A 17928-nucleotide genomic window follows, 5' to 3' on the forward strand; every position below is an offset into this window, starting at 1 on the left:
CGTTTTAAAAGAAAGATGTCCCATTAAATAAATAAATATAATGTATATTTTGTGGGGAACATAACAATGTAGAATTTTTTTTTTTTTTTTTTTTGTAATTTTTAGTGTTGTAATTTTGGAAAAAAAAAATAGGCGAGTTTACACCTCTATACTATTACAAGTAAATAATAACAACTTTCTTTGAAATAAAATAATATACCCACAACATATTAATTAATATTATATATAACTGTTTTTATTTAATTTAATTTTTCCAAATTATTTAATTTACTATAACAACTTTCCTTAAATGGTTTATTTTTTTTATCATACTTAAATGGCATATTATTAACAAATCATTAATTTTATTACGAAATTTACACATGAATAGCAAGAGATTGCATTTAAATGGTTTGACTATTATCAATATATCACCATTGTAATTTGGGAAAAGTGGAATATACACAATAATTTAGATAATCATTGGTAATTGATGCAATTGTTTAGATACTAATATGTAGTGGATGATGTTTATGCTATTCTTCTTTTTTTTTTCGTTCTCTAGTTCAATTTTTGGATACCAATCTATAGAACAATAAATTGAAAGAGTATAAAATAGATTGTATAATTAGTAGAACAACAAAAATTCATTTATATAAAAAAAAAATACTAAAAAGCAAGTTAGTAAAAAATAGACAAAAATCAATCAATATTATGTTTTGAATACTAAATAGTAGAAAACTTTAACACCAAAAACTATACCAAAAGAGTAAACAATTATACTAAAAGGTGAATACTATGCTTTAGATACTAATTAGTAGAAAAAATCTTATTAAGTATCCAACCAAAAAAACATCTCAATAGAAAAATGGACCATAAAAGCTATGTTTATAAATACCATAGTTTTTGGATACCATTAGTAGAAAAAACTTGACAATATAAACTTATAAATACTACAAAATAAAAAATGCAAAATAAAATGCACACGATTATTGTCCTACTAAACATTATTTTCTTACTCTATAATTTCTCAAGATTTTGAAGTATAAAATAGGTCCTAACTTAAAAAATTTGGCAAATAAAAACTGGAATCAACCCAAAGTGTTGGTTTCCTAAATAAATAGTATGTTGGACACTAGTTAGTGGAATAAAAAATTTGGTATGACACAAATGATTCTACATACAGTATAAAGATACCATATAGTATATATTCTCAATCATGTAATTTGAATACTAAATAATAATCAATAAAATAGTGTGTAATAAAAACTATTGGATATACACTCGAAACTATTGTGTAATAATAGTGTGTAATAAAAACTATTGGATATACACTCGAAAGTTACTTCAAACACTACTAATCATGTTATTATAATAATAATAATAACAATAAGGCAATAAAAATTGATAATTTTTTCCTTTCCAAGATTAGACATTTTATTTTTCTTTGATTAAACCACAATTTCCCTTTTTAATTATGTAATTGATTTTGAGTTGATATTATAAATATGGTATTTAAGAGGATTGTATTTTAATTAAAATATAATAGGTATAATTAATTAGAAAATAAATTAATAATATTGATTATTTATGTTAATTAATATTAATATCTCAATATATAAAAAAATAACTAACAGAGTTGATATTATTTTGTTATATATGGGTTACGATGTAAATGTTCTAAAAAAACATGGTATTAAAATTACCATCATTTTGGTGTTCATGACTGGACTAGCGGTTAGAACTCTAACTCGTTCATTTGAAGCCTAATATAATTCTAATTTAAACAATTTTTTTTAAAAGAAAAAACATAATTTTAAATATATAAGTCCAATACCTAAAAGAAATATTATCTTTCTAATATTACAAAAATAATTCTGTGTATATTAATTATTTTTTTATTTTAATTCATATAAAAAGTACATATTGTAAAAGTCATCTCTAATTTTACTTTTTGTTACATATAACATATATATATATAAATTTGAAGAGGAAGGAAATTCTCATTTTAAATGTGGGACTAAATTAAGATCATTCCATCAAAATGTTTGATGGTGGAAAATACTTTTTTTTCCAATATGTTGAAGAGTATCCAAACCAAAAAATATGAAATAGATTGGATTTTACCTGAAAAGGCCTCCAATCATGTCTTAAATGGATTTTACCAAGTGGTGTGTGTGTGTCTCAACTACTCCAACCTCTCAAGCCCATCCTTTTCACTGTTTTCTAACAGTGTTTTTTTTTTTTTTTAAATTATGGGCAACTAATTTTATTTGTTTCCCTTTTAGTAAGATCTTTGGTTGAGAAGCATTAATTTGAATTTGATGGTGAGGAGTGAGCCAAGTTGGATGAAGGTGATTAGTGAATGAGGCTCTAAAATGAAAGGTTGTCTAGTGTCTGCATGTGAGCAACCCCATTAATAGTATGGATAGATGAACAAATGGTGGTCCAATTTCCAAACTCCACACCCTATCACCATCCCCCACTTTCAACATATTAATGTTATTATTATTGGATAATGACTCGGTTTTTAAATCTTAAACTTTAAAACATATTTCATCCAAAATCAGCACTCAAACATTAAATACAATGATGTGGTAGTGCTTTTTAAAACATTGGATCTCAGTTATAATAAATGTGATTAGTTAAGCTAGTCTGCCACGTCACTGTGTGTAATGTTTATGTGCATATTTTGGGTGTACGTATAATTACTCTTACTCTAAAATAATAATGATATGTACACCCAAAATCTGCACCCAAACATTAAACACAATAACGTGACAATGCTTTTTAAAATAGAGGGATCTAGTTTTAATAAATGTGATTGGCTAAGTTAGTATGTCACATCACTGTGTGTAATGTTTATATGCATATTTTGGGTGCTCATATCATTACTCTTCACAAAATCATGTTTAAGGTTCATATTAGCCCAAAAACAATATCAAATTAGAATATTCGATTAATCGATTCTATTCACTTAACACGACATTTTGTGATTGATTGAAGATTATATCGAGTTTCACATATTTTAGTTTAAAATATTAAAGTCGGACGCGGTGCTCTGTACCAATTCTTTTGTATTAGTCTTACTTTATTATTATTTTTTTTATTAAAACAGAATTATAAATTTTCTAAATCAAGTGGTCTTTCCCTCCTACTATTCCTTCAATTTTTCCTTGTTTAATGCATGTATGATTTTAACTTTGTGGTTTGCTGGTCCTTAGAGTTGTTAATGGGACAAGAAAAAAATGGAAAAATATTTATAATGTTGTGGAAGACTATCTATCATTAATGATTAATTATGTATGGTATTTCAAAAGTTTTTAACAAATTCCATACCAAATAATTGACAACTAAACAAGATTTAAATTTTTAAAACCTTTTCATTGGGCAAGCTTGACCAAACCCCACACACCCTGCTCATCTCCCAAAATCTTACAACCCTAACAATTTTCTTTTTGTCTTTTCTAATAGAATATTGTTTAATGTACCTCAAAGTTTCATTAAATCACAATGCCATATCTCAGCTAACCCAACACACAAGTTAGCTCATATATTTGACTATTATTGTCTCTTTTTTTATATATATAAATAGATATAAGTTATTCTAATGGGAGTGCTATTAAGTTGACCAAATTTGCTTTTTATTTGTTTATATTCAACTATTATTGCCTAGTAATTCACTGGTTACAAGAAGAGAGATGCATTTGGACTCTCTTGAATCAATTACAACTCAAAAGACAACAAATATCTAGTATACCATTTAACACAAGACTCTACTACAAGCCTATAAATTATTAATGGACATGTCCAATTAGCACATGTTTATTGCATGTTCAACTAGCATGTGCCCAATGGATCAAAGAAGCTACTCTCATGTGTCCAATTAGCACGACATACATAGTGTGTTCGTTCATCGAGTAGGAGCAACATAAGTGACACAATAGATGCTGTGGGCAAATCGCGAGAAGAATGAACACGCCCTAATGTTGATCTCGACTTGACTTGAAGACCTCGAGCTTGACCTTGACTTACTCTTTGAAGTAATGTCGTACTTGACTATAGGCAGGCTAGGCCCCAGCCTAGGGCCCTAGTCCAAAGAGGCTAGCGCCCCCACATCAAAGAAAACCTCAAATAAAAATAAATAAAAGCCCAAAAAAATCCCTAGAAACTCAAAAAAAAATAAAGATAAATTGTAAATTTCCTAAAGCTCGTAGCTGCTCAAGATCAACCCTACTTTGAAGGTGAGAACCAAGGAGACGAACAAGAGGACAAACAAGACCTAGGGCCTCACCCAAACCTCGACCTAAAGATGACAAGCTAGATCTGAAACTAATGACATCGGCCTACTTTCAAGAAGTTGCCCTAAACTTTTATACAAGTTAGGTTGTTTCAAAAAGAAGATAAAGCATTTGCCAATAAATTTTCTAGATACTTGTTATAGTTATGAGAGTTACTTTTTTTTTTATTGTATTGCGAATTTAAGCCTAAAATATTTTGTATTTCAATCACGTGTACCTTCTTATATAAATACTAGGACAATTCTTCTATAGGGACTTCACTTTAAGCCCTACAAATGGGGCTCTCAGTGTTTTTCGACCCGTTAATAGTTTTCGGCGTGATTTTTTTTATGGCTGTGTATATTATAGCTATTTAGAGTATCTTGCAAATTTTCAGAAAAATTCTGAATAGTTTACAGTACCGAAAACTAGTTCAACACATGTTGCTTTCCACGCGCATAAAAAAATTAGTCACGCGTGTAACAACATGTTTGAACTTAGTTTTTGGCACTATAAACTATTCATAATTTTCTGAAAATTTGCAGAATTTTCTGAAATTTTACAGGATGCTCTAAATAGCTACAATATACACGGTCATAAAAAAAATCACACCGAAAACTATTCACAGGTCGAGAACACTAAATCACACCGAAAACTATTCACAGGTCAAGAACACTGAGAGCATCATCGATAGGGCTTAAAGATTATTCCCCATAAATACTATAAGAGCAAAAATTGCATTATTGAAAGTACAAAATAGATTAAATGAATTCAAATGAATTCATGAGGCTTGTGCATCCCAACCACACCAGATAACATGTGATTTTTAACTTAATAACATTGAAATATCTAGAAAGTACTATATCACTTTTATTACTTCTATTCCAAAATCATCCAATACAAATTGGTGTAATATTTTGATAAAAAAAAAAGACAATTACCCTTTGATTTGATTCGTTATTTCCATATTGTTTCGTCTAGGGTTTATAATATACGTGTGTGAGAATTAGGGTTGGTTTGATATTATTATAATTTTTTTTACCTAAACAATTATAGGTCTAGCTAGTTCTAGGATACTCATAAATCAAATCTACAAGAGAAGTCACCCAAGAAAGGGTTGGATTTGGTTAGGGTTAGGTAGTTTGGTTCTTAGACTAGTGATCGTGAAATATTATCAAAATGGATAAAAAGAATTTAATATAGAGAAAATTACATTTCAAAACCTATAATTAATTTTATTTACAAATTTAACCCCAAAAAATTTAATTACAAAAATAACGTTTTTATACCGCATATAAAATAAATGATATTTGCGACAACAGTACTCAAATTATTACGTTTGTAGCGCTTAAGTGCCAAAATTATTACGTTTGTAGCACTTAAGTACCTAAGTTATTTTTTTTGTCTGCGAAAGTACCTTCTGTCTATGCTTTTTTGTAGCCGTCAGTTCCAATCGTTAAGTGTGTTTGTGACATGTTGGTAAAAATACCAAATTAAATGAATATTTATGGTTAAAGTACATAATTTAATAGACATGTGCAGCAAAAGTACCAAAGTTATGCGATATTTGCAGCAAAAGTACTCAGGTTATAAGCAAATTTGACATCACGTGATGGACTTAGCGGCAAAATAAACAGCTACAACAAAATATGGACAGAATGTACTTTCGCCGGCAAAAAAATAACTTGGGTACTTAAGTGCTACAAACTTAATAATTTGAGTACTTTCACCTCAAATATCCCTAAAAATAATACAGACATCATATAAGAATTGTCAACACTAAAATAATCATTTAATTCTCTCTCTTCTCCATAACTTTAAAAAAATTATGACCACAGCGTTGATCATTTTGGCTCAAGAGTGGTATTATCGCAACCTACTATTCAATGTAATCATTTTGATATGTTGGAAGCATATGTTTTATCGCCGTCACCGGAATAAAAAATAACCATTTGGTTACTATAAATACAAAATGATGCTAATTAGTTACCTTTTTACAAAAAAAAAACTTTATTTTAGTTAATTAACTTTAAGCTTATTTTCAAAATTTGGTTAATTGGTTTATGTTATGTATGAAAAGTAACTTTTTAGGAGTAACTCCAAGTTTATGTTATGAAAAAATAACTAATTGGTATTATTTTCTAATAAGTTATTCATGGTAACTTGGAGTTTGAGTATTTTTTTTATACTATATGATGACTAATTAGTTTCTAAAATAGACTCAAAAGTAATGTAAAAGTTACCATATAGTTTTGGACATGTAAATTACATGAGTAACTAAAAAAGTTTATTAAAATTTAACATGTAGTATAATGCTTTTTTTTTTTTAAATAAATAAAAACAAAATAGACAAGTCTTACTACAAGTAAGAATAAGTTCATTTGAAAATTAACAAATTATAACCCATATTGCCCTCCACTTTGGTATTGAAGGAGGGATCAATTAGAATAATTGTGTATAAAAATATTATGGAGGAATCAATTAGAATATTATGGAAATTTTGTATAAATATAAAATTTTAATAGTTATTGTATAAAAATATGATTTTACTATACTGTTAATTTTTCTAAATGTAAATTTTAAAGGAAAAATTATATTTTGGATAATATAATATGATAAGATATACAATAATAATATCAGACTATATAATTTTATTTGGATTGTGTTTAATTATGGTAAATTAATGATGATTTTGATTTTTTCCACAATTATAATGGATTTTTTATTTTAAAAAAATGATTGAAAATGCAAGTTGACAAGACTTACCTTGATATTCCATATGCACATTAAACAGCTCATTTCTATTGAAATAAAACATTTATTTTTTTCGTCCATTTCAATTGTTTTTTATATGCTTTAAATTCAGTTTTTTAAAATATACTTTTATTTATAAGCCTTATATTGAGTATGTATGAACAAATTTATTTTAATATGTATGAATTATCATCGAAATATACGAAAATTAGTAGTTTTATATAAGCACGTTTAACTCCAACCAAATACATTAAACTATACATAATACATTTATTTCGTATGCACAATTTAATAAAATAAACAAAATTATTTACTTTCTCATGTTGTTTAAATTTTGTTATATATATTGTTTTGTTTAAATCATCATGTTTACTTTAATTGTAAATAAAATAAATTACACATACAAGTTTAATTTAGGCATCAAATTTAATAAATTAGTTTACTTTATATTATAAATTAAATAAAACTAATTAATTTATTATATGATTTTATTGTTCAATTAAACAAGTAAATAAACCATATTGTTTAATGTAAGTTGAATTGTCACTAAAATAAACTTTTATATTTACCTAAAATGTGTTCATGTTTTATTTTGTTTTTTTAACAATCAAAATATTCATTTTATTCATGATGTATAACCTAACAATTTCGTTTATTTTAGTATGTTAATTTTTAAAAATCGTTCAAAACTTTTTTTAACGGGTTTAGTTGTCATGTTGCATTCCAAAATTATAAACAAAAAAGTTTACAATCATACAAGTATTTTTTTAATAAATGTTATTTTTTTATTTCTTAATGACATTACATTCATTGTTTTTGTTTATAAAAATTAAAATTTAGATTTCTATTTGAGAAGGTTTGTACATGCTTACAGTTATTGAACATCATACACTATTTTATATTTTTAATTATTTTTTAATTTTGTGATATTATTTGTATTGATTTATTTCCTTTTTTGTTTTTGTTTGATTATTATTGCATAATATATAGTTATATGAGGTAAGTTATTATGTATGGCTTAAACAACTTAAAGAAAAGTTTTATTTGTATGCAATCAATATAATACTAATATTTTTTATTTTAAGGTATGTTTTGTATGATAATTACAATAAGAATATATGGTATTATTTATATATATCATTTTATAATTCATTAATCTAATAAAAAGAGTCATACTTTTCTTAAGGTTAAGATTTTATAATAATATATAAGGTTTTTTTAAATAAAAATTAATATGTAGTGTAATTTCTACAAATATTGTACACATATAAATATCGTTTTGGGGCTAAGAGGTACCAACCCAAACCTAGGGTCATCAATTTAAAAAAATAAAATGAATTAAAAATAATAATAAATTAAATTATACAATTTAAATAAAATTTATAAAATTGAGAACCCAAAAATTACAATTTTACTAGGATTCCCTATTTGTTAGGGTGCACTTGTGTGATTAGTTTTTTCAATATAGTACATCTTATCCTAAATCAATAAATTGTTGAAAAAACTTATCTAATATGTAATGTTTTTTGTGCAATATATTATATTATGATATTTTGAAATAATAAATGAAATTTGATTAAGTCAATTTTTAAGACTATGTAACAATTAAAAAATTACAAAAATAAAATCATTCATTTTGAACAACAAATAACGATTAACCAAGTTTGATAATTGATTTTCTAACAAACCTTCCAATGAGTTCTAGGAATTCCGAATAGTTATTTGAACAACGAGTAATAATGCATACCTACTCTTATATAAAATGGAAACAATATAATTACATGCTCTCATGAAAGGTATTTGTGGGTCCTTCCTTATTTTTTCACCTTACTTATTCAAAAATTATAACTTAATTGAAAAATATCACTACCAATCTATATAGAGAAATTGGTGAAAATAAGCTCTTTTTTAAATTAGTTTTGCACTTTGGCCTACTTTTGATAATTTTTTGCAAAATGACTTCTGTCTAAAATTCGATCAGCTGTGTAAATTTTTTTACTAGCTGTCTAATTTTTGAAAAGTTATTTTGCAAAAAATTATTAAAATTAGACTAGAATGCAAAATGACTTTAAAAAAATATATCATTTTGTCAAGAGGTCCATCTATATATACATGTGCCTAAATATTTATATTTTGACATTTATTTCTTATTTATTTAATTAAAACTCAATTTTCTTTTATTTTACATTGACCTCAATTCTTCTTTCTTTTTAAGAATGAGGCTTTTAGTGATAGGAAATAACATATGTATAAGTGATTTTTTCATTAAAAGTTGGAACTTTTAATAATACTTACCTTATAAAATTACTTTTTTTTTCTTGAAAAAAATTACTTTGTATGTTTGTATAATTACGAGATTAAAATATGATCCATAAAAGGGTAGAGTATAAGTAAAGTAACTAAAACTCAATGATAACTTATTTACTCAAATATTTAAAATAATATTTATTTTAATCATGGTATATATTCATTCATACCCACCATATTGAAAAAACAATTATTAGCTCATATTAAATGTTTTTTATACATTGAATATAACAATTTATATTAATTAGCTCAAGAAATAGTAATATTAATTGTATAAGCAATGTACTCTAATTCACTTTCTTTTTTTTATTGTTAATTTTTAAAAAATTTCTATTTACGAAATCTCATTTTCAGGCTGAATTTAAGGTGACATAGAGTATACATAAATATAATAATAATAATTATTATTATTATTTTCAGATTTTGCAAAGATGTGAAATGAAGTGTAGTGTACACTTTAATAACTAAATTTGATAATACTAATATTATTATATGTATTGCTTGAGAACGACATCGTTTTGGAAAATGATAATATTTTGTGTTATAATGTTTTGTTTGAGTGGTTGGACATATCACATACATAAGATTGAATTGGCATGTTCGCACCGTTTGAAGGAGTACGACATTTCTCTATATTTATTTATTAATATATTATTATTCTTTTTTAAAAATTATTTATATATTATTCAATTTCACCTAAAGACCTGTGTATAAAATTTTTGTTCTCTGAACTATGACCAATATATTATTGGTGCTTTAAAATAAACAAGTTACGGTGCTTGTCAGAAAATGGTCAATGGCTACCCAATAAGCCACACCACTGTGACTGCTCTAACAAGTCAGGAATTCGTTAGTCACATAAGATAAAATTTAATAAAAGTCTCACTTTACAACATTATCAACAACGATTCAAGAATAACTTTTAATGGCTCAAAAAAAATTAAAAGACATAATAATATATAATATATTGATGATAATTCGAGGCCACAAATACTAAATAGCCATTATTATTCCTTTCCTTCCCAAGTAAATATATATACGTATATATATATTTTTACTATACTTTATATACGATGATTATGCTTTTCTATATTAAAAACATTTATAATTTTACACCATATAATTATGATTTTGGTGTATAAAGTACTAAGAATATTGACTGACTCTTTACGCTAACACTTTAATCATTATACTCAATTTTTATACCACTTTTACTTCTATTATTTTACTATGCAAAAATGTAAATATATTTAAATATTTTTTATAAAGTCTCATGTTTTAAAAGTATTGATTTTAAAAAAATATTTACACATATATATATAGTAATTAGTATAGATAGATTTTTTTGATGTAAAATAATATCTTTTCTTATAAAGAAGTTTTTTTTTTCACATAAAAATGAGTGGGTACGATAAAGTTTCAATATTTTAGAAACTTTACTTGGTATAATATAAGATTTTGTCAAAAATTATTTTGAATAAAATGTCAATTTAATTAATGGTTAGGTAATCATTTGTTATTTTTTAAACTATCATTTTGATATTCTGTGTTTACAAATAATGCTTATTTGGTATCTTAAATTTTGAAATCATACATATTTAGTACTTATATTTTAAAATTGTACATATTTGATACATGTATTTTCAAATTGTACATATTTAGTATCAAAACTCAAATTTAATTAATAAAATTTTACCAATTTAATTAAATTACTCTTAATCATACAAACTATAAATTATATATAACTGCTGACAGTTTTGTTTAACAATTTGGATATCAAATATATATGTTTTCAAAGTATTATATAAGCATTATTGAAAATAAAAATTACCAAAACAATAATTTACAAAAACAAAAGTTACCCAACAAGTAAATTCCTTAATTAATTTATAATTTCATCTTAAAATGGAAGATGAAGTGAGAATATTAAGATCATTAATGAACAAGAATAAATACACTAAAATTAGAGATTAATTATTTTTTTAAGAAAAAAAAAAAGTAAAAAAAATTGAAAAACGATAGTACAAAATCCCATTTTTTCCCAGTTTGGTGGGTTTTGCGGATCAGACAACCCACCAGTTGTTGCGGCTCCTTAGAGAGAGAGAGAAAGAGAGAGAAAATATTTTACAGTGTGAGAGAGAAAGAAGAAGAAGAAGAAGAAAGAGAAAGGAAAGATGGTGACTTCTATGGAGATGGGATCTCAGTCTCTCACCAGCTCAATCTCTGCTGTTATCACTTCCAACCACAGTCTTTGATCCATTGAGCAACTTCACTTCCTCTTCTTCAGGTATTCAAAAAACTATCTCTTTTTTTCTTCATTATTCCCATTCTGCCCTTCACCTGGTTCTTTCACTCTCTTCATTTCTCAACTCTTGACCCTTTTGGAAACCTCTCCTCATTCTTCTGGATCTTCCCCATTTCTGGCTCCTCCTTCAAATGTTGATCTGGGTATGACTCCTTTCTTTGCTTAAGGCCTCAAAGCTTGATTTTTTAGTTTTTTTTTACTTTTGCATAAAAATAGTTTTTTTGATTAGGGTATTGGACGACTACCACCTTTCTATATAGGGAGGATGATAGTAAATTTTTGTTGTTTATTTTGAAATGTGGTTTGCTGTTATTTTCTACTCTATATTGAGTTTGGTTTCAGAGAAAACTATTTTTAAGTGGGAAATTTTGCTTTTTTACTACTGGGTTTTCATTGTTCATGCCTGTTAGTTGGATTTTTTCTTCTTAGCTAAACTGGATTGTTTAACTTTATTTGGATCTGGGGAAAATGCTGGGATATATATAGTAGCATTTGTAGACAAACTTTTGGATTTAGTTTATTTTCTTTGCCTCATTTTGCTGAGATCCAAAACCAGTTCTTTCTTGTTTCAGATCTTATTGTTCATCTAAATTTGTTATTTAAATGGCTGAAGCCTGATTTGGAACTTTATAGAAAGTATAAAAAATTATTTATAGTATTATTTTTAGTAATCAAACATTAGGTGTTGGAAGATGTTACACACGTATATATTGTATAAATAGATGTCCTTTTTCTTTCAGAACACCAAGTTTAAAATAACAAAATATGATCATATTCCTTTAACATTACATCAAGTCATTGAGTATTACATATATGTTTTGTTTCTTCCAAGCTATCTCTTTTAGTGATAGTAAGAATTTGATGTTTTTGGGTTCTAGCTTCTAGGTGTGTATCCATGGGAAACTTTTGAACTTCATGTAGCAAATGCAAATAAAACTCTTCCAGACCATATTCAATTGTGTGGATAAGAGCTTTCAAAGTCTCTGGCCTTCCATATTTACCATGTACAGTAGAAGTCATAGCAGATTTAGTTCATTCACAGTTTTTATACTTAAATGTGTAACTTAACATTTTCATCCAGATTATATTACTTTTTGAAGTATCGTTCATGGCGAATCCAATCTTTATTTTTCCCCTCTTAGTTCAGATATTGATATCTTTAGAAACTGTTGATGGATTTTGATCAGTTTGCTTGTTACTTTTACCGGGTCTAATTAACACTCAATGGCCTTTTTTTATCAGTAGGACTTTGAGGATCACTGCAGCATAGTTTTTGTTTGGTTTTGTGCTCCTCAGAGAAAGAGTCATGGGTTCAAGATTTCCATCTCATCAGCTCAGCAATGGCCTCTATGTGTCAGGCCGGCCTGAGCAGCCAAAGGAAAGGACTCCCACTATGAGCTCGGTAGCGATGCCTTATACTGGTGGTGATATAAAAAAGTCGGGAGAATTGGGGAAAATGTTTGATATCCCAATGGATGGTTCTAAGTCTAGGAAATCTGGGCCTATAAGTAATGCTCCTTCAAGGTCTGGATCGTTTGGAGGTGCTGCTTCACATTCTGGACCAATCACGTCTACTTCAGCTCGTGGTGTTTATACCACTTCAGGCCCTGTATCTTCTGGGGGTGGTTCAGCAGCGGTAAAAAAGACAAATTCTGGACCATTGAACAAACATGGGGAACCTATAAAGAAGTCATCTGGCCCTCAATCAGGTGGAGTGACTCGACAAAATTCTGGCCCTATTCCTGTTCTTCCCGCAACAGGCCTAATAACATCTGGACCGATTACTTCTGGTCCACTGAATTCATCTGGGGCCCCCAGAAAGGTATCTGGTCCTTTAGAATCTATGGGATCTATGAAAGGACAAGGTTCCTCTGTCGTTCACAATCAGGCTGTCACTACCCTGAGCCAAGATGATGAATATTCCTTCAGGAGGAACTTTCCAAAGCCAATACTGTGGTCTGTGATTCTGTTGTTTGTAATGGGATTCATAGCTGGTGGTTTCATTCTTGGAGCAGTTCACAATGCTATTCTCCTCATTGTTGTTGTGGTACTTTTCGGCGCTGTTGCTGCATTATTCACTTGGAATACTTGTTGGGGGAGAAGAGCTGTCATTAATTTCATTTCTAGTTATCCCGATGCTGAACTTAGAACTGCGAAAAATGGTCAACTTGTGAAAGTTTCTGGGGTATGTTGCTTAGCAAATTCTGCTAGAATGCTTTTACTTTTTTTTTCCTGCTGTTGATAAAGTTTTTTTGTTTTTTTTTTTTCCTGCCATCCGTAGATTTAGTTTTCATTTATTATTTGTGTTTGTAGGTGTAAGTAAGATCCTTATGCTCTTTTCTTTATATTGATTGCGTCGCACTATAATTTTCATATAATTTTCTATACGCATAGTTAAGAAAGTTCAATTGTTAGGGTGCTATCTCTGATTTACTATTAAATTACTTTAAGCATAAGTTGTCTCACATCTCTCATAAGCTGAATAGCATGAATTTCAAAAACAAAAAAAAAAAAAATTCCCGTCATCTTCTTTTCGATTCTGTATCTAGGGTGCAACTGTACAGTTGCTAACTAATATGTATGTTTATTGTATAAGAATTTAATTATTTGATGGTAGATTCTTGAAATTAGTTACCTTTTGTCTCCCTGTGATGTGCGGCACCCCAGGAATTTGCGCTCTTTCTTTCCAACTTTCATGTATACCAAACAACCCAATAGTTCATTTCCCTTTCTTATATCCCTTCACACCTCTTTCCTTGCTCTCACTATTCCACTCTACAATGTAGTGAAAGACTGTAAGGACACAAAATTGGCACATATGACCTTATGAATTCAACTCTGGAAAAAAAAGAAAGAAAAATTAAGTGTTTCGGTAAGGGTAATGTAAACTATGTATTAGTGAGGCTAATGTTGTAGAAAAACAGGGAGAACAAATAATGGTTGGGTTAGACTTAGAGGGAAGAGGATCATTAAAAATTAACGTTGCTGTTGCATGACTGATATTGTCGTGAAAGACTTGGTGAGTATGCATAATAATGTGATGTCATTTATTGTTATTTTGGATATGCACAAAATGCTTCCTGCAAGTTATAATATTATGCCTTTTGTAATTCTTGAAGGTGGTTACCTGTGGTAATGTACCCCTTGAGTCATCCTTCCGAAAAGTTCCTAGATGTGTCTATACATCAACGAGTTTATACGAGTACCGAGGATGGGATTCAAAACCAGCAAATTCCACACATCGTCGTTTCACGTGGGGACTTAGATCCTCAGAGGTGTGTAATTGATCTTTTGTTTACTTACATCATTTTATGGTTCAGCTGTTTTTTAACACACTGTGCATAACTCCTGACCGAACTTAATTTCCAATTATCGCCTTAAAAAACTTAATTTCCAATTATTATATATATATTAAAATGGAAACAGCATAAGTTTTTGAAGTTTGACTTGAAGTTTTCAGTGTTATTCACATGAGATTTTCTCGAGGTAAACCTTGCTTAGCTTGTTTTCTAAGAAAAATAGAAGCTTTATACGATTAAATGTCACCCAATGATATCTGAGGTTCATATTCTTTCATGAACATAACTCAATATGTTTCTAGTGTTTCAAAACCATATGCATTGTCATTGTATACAATTTTAGCTAAGCTTGTAGCTTTGGATTGTAATGGCCTGTTGATAATCTGTTAAAATTCTTGCTTAATTGATTAGTTATTTTTTCAGGAAAATTATACCACTTACTGCCAAGTAGATAAATCAAAATGGGATGCTTGATAGATTAAGGTGGTTCTATTGTTGTCTATATATAAAGCATATGCCATATTTGTTGGTGAAGTGGTTCATCTTTGCTGTATGGCTTTACTATTCTTTCCCATTACAGATTATATTCACTTTTCCTTTTAAGATGGATGTCATCTAACTGTTTGAGGGGTAGAAGAGCCAAAGTTGAGAAATCTCACACCTTGGGTGATTCAGTATATTATTCTGTGTTGCACTGAATTCATTCTTGTGATTCTTTTCAGAGGCATGTTGTAGACTTTTACATCTCCGATTTCCAATCTGGCTTGAGAGCATTGGTCAAGACTGGCGGTGGAGCAAGAGTGACTCCTTATGTTGATGACTCCTTTGTTATTGATGTTAACCCGGGAAATGAAGACGTGTCTCCAGGGTTTGTCAGGTGGTTGACTGAGAGAAATCTCTCGAGTGATGACCGTACAATGCGATTGAAAGAAGGGTAAAAAGCATTTTTATGCCGAGTCCAATTTATTTTCTCTGAAGTAGAATTCACTGTGTTACCTCTGATGGGTCCATCTTGTTAAGCTGCAAAGTGATGATTTTGTAGGTACATCAAAGAAGGTAGCACGGTTAGCATCATGGGAGTTGTACAGAGAAACGACAATGTACTTATGATCGTCCCTCCGCCAGAGTCATTAACAACAGGATGCCAATGGGGCCAATGTATCTTCCCCGCCAGCCTCGAGGGCATTGTTTTGAGATGTGAAGACACGTCCAAACATGACGTGATACCAGTTTAGTTCGAATGCGCTCCATAAACTTGCTCGGGCATCAATCTGATCTCTCGAGAAACATTTCGGGTAACATGTTTAAAACTCAACAATACTAATGGCAATGGCAATGGCAATGGCGGTGGTGGCTTTTGTGTTGATCGAAACGAAAATGAGTGAGATGATGGTTCATGGTGATATCCCTTAATCTTTTTGTTGGTGTATAGTTTTTTTTTTTCTTTCCTTTTTTATTAGGAATTCGTTTATATTATCTTCCTAGGTTTGAAAGGTTTGGCAATGGGTGTGGCTTGATGTGGTGAGAAGTTTTACCTGTTTGAAATGTTGAGGAAACTGCAGCAGTACATTATAAAAAGAAAAGTGTTATATAATTCCTTTAGTTTGGTTCCTTCCTCCAGTCCTTGCCACTTTTATATTTTTTTGGCCTCACTCCCTTGATGATGATATATCTATTCTTGGTGAGATTCGTTTGTAAATCAGATTTATGGATCCAATCTCTGTATTCTATCTTTAGCTATATTTCTTTGATTCTTATCTCTTCAACTTGTTCTTTCTGTCTGTCTGATTTGATTTGCTATATTTCACTAGTTTGAAGTGTGTGACTTACTTGAAGTGGTTTTTGTAGTTTTAATATATGTAAACTCTCAGACCTTTGACTCTTGTTGGGCTTTATGATACCAATGGAGTTAAAGATTATATTATGTGATAACTAACTGTTGTTACTTTTTTTGACTCAAGAGTATGGTTTGATTTGATTCATTCTATTCTCTTCTCTAAACTTTTTTTATTATTATTATTTTTTTTAGAGAAATAATCTATACTTTGCTTCATTATGATAAGCCTATTAATTAATATTATATAAAGGTTGGACTATTTTACTTCTTTCAAATCACACTCTAGTGACTCCACTGACTTTTGATGTAGAAAAGGTGATTTTTTACCCCAAAAAAAAAAATTGAATAAACAACGGTTTATACTTTTTTATTTTAGATATGTTTATTGCCTCAAGATTTTGTGTTTTGTAAAATTGTTTAAATAGGTTTCTAAACCTGATTTTGATGAACACAAAATTGAGTATAACAATACAGATTTTAGGCAGAATGATTCTATTTTTGTTTTGAGTTGTTAGTTTGATCCATTATTTGTGATTTTAGTTCAAAAAACTTTAATCAAAATCGAGTTTAAGGATTTATTTGGATTATTTTAGAAAATACATAGTTTAAAAAATAATTTATTAAAATACAAGGTCTAAACAAATAATAAGAAAAAATACAGGTCTAAAAAAGTATAAACTCAATAAACAAAACCCACTTACAATTTGGAAAAATGAAACTCATTAAAAATCTCACAAAATAATAATATATTGTTAAAGTTGGAAAATGAAATAATCACCTGGCAAATTTGGGAGACTAGCATAGGGACAAGTGACATTAAAGTAGTTATTTTTTTGTGCATGAGAATATCTACAACATTCTATTTTTGTGCTAAATGAACACATATTACATATTAGAGAATTGGTATCACAATTAAAGCAGTTAATAAGAGATTGAATTGAACCATAGATTTCAATTTATCATTTCTAAATTGTTTGGTAGGAAATAAGAGGAAAATGTGATTGTTTGGGTGGAAATAATAAAAATATTGGAATGAAAATAGAAATGAGAATGTAATGAAACAAAATTTAATTTAAGAACAAAAATATTAATAAACATAAATATTTAGGGCTTCTTAGCAAAATGGCATATTTTTTAAAGTTATTTTGCACTCTAGCCTAGTTTTAA

General features: G+C 28.5%; 1 protein-coding gene across 3 annotated transcripts; it reads left to right on the plus strand.

The window, feature by feature from the left end:
• The first annotated feature begins 11364 nt into the window (after window positions 1-11364).
• LOC133821795 (uncharacterized membrane protein At1g16860) lies at window positions 11365-16675 on the plus strand. Of its 3 annotated transcripts, none has more exons than XM_062253943.1 (5): window positions 11365-11607; window positions 12868-13810; window positions 14745-14900; window positions 15647-15858; window positions 15967-16675. In XM_062253943.1, the coding sequence occupies exons 2-5, from the start codon at window positions 12932-12934 to the stop codon at window positions 16157-16159; spliced, it is 1440 nt and encodes a 479-aa protein (XP_062109927.1). In that variant the 5' UTR covers window positions 11365-11607; window positions 12868-12931; the 3' UTR covers window positions 16160-16675. The 3 variants fall into 3 exon arrangements, with proteins under 3 accessions (XP_062109927.1, XP_062109929.1, XP_062109928.1); XM_062253945.1 differs by having other exon boundaries at window positions 12871-13810; XM_062253944.1 differs by lacking the exon at window positions 11365-11607 and adding an exon at window positions 11614-11768.
• Window positions 16676-17928: the final 1253 nt, after the last annotated feature.

The sequence above is a fragment of the Humulus lupulus genome, chromosome 3, assembly GCF_963169125.1.
Source record: "Humulus lupulus chromosome 3, drHumLupu1.1, whole genome shotgun sequence".
In the NCBI taxonomy this organism is placed as follows: domain Eukaryota; kingdom Viridiplantae; phylum Streptophyta; class Magnoliopsida; order Rosales; family Cannabaceae; genus Humulus; species Humulus lupulus.

Coding starts and splice junctions, on each gene's coding strand:
- LOC133821795 (XM_062253943.1), top strand. CDS start 12,932: ATGGGTTCAAGATTTCCATCTCATCAGCTCAGCAATGGCCTCTATGTG. Junction 13,811..14,744: donor AACTTGTGAAAGTTTCTGGG/GTATGTTGCTTA, acceptor TAATTCTTGAAG/GTGGTTACCTGTGGTAATGT. Junction 14,901..15,646: donor GGGGACTTAGATCCTCAGAG/GTGTGTAATTGA, acceptor GATTCTTTTCAG/AGGCATGTTGTAGACTTTTA.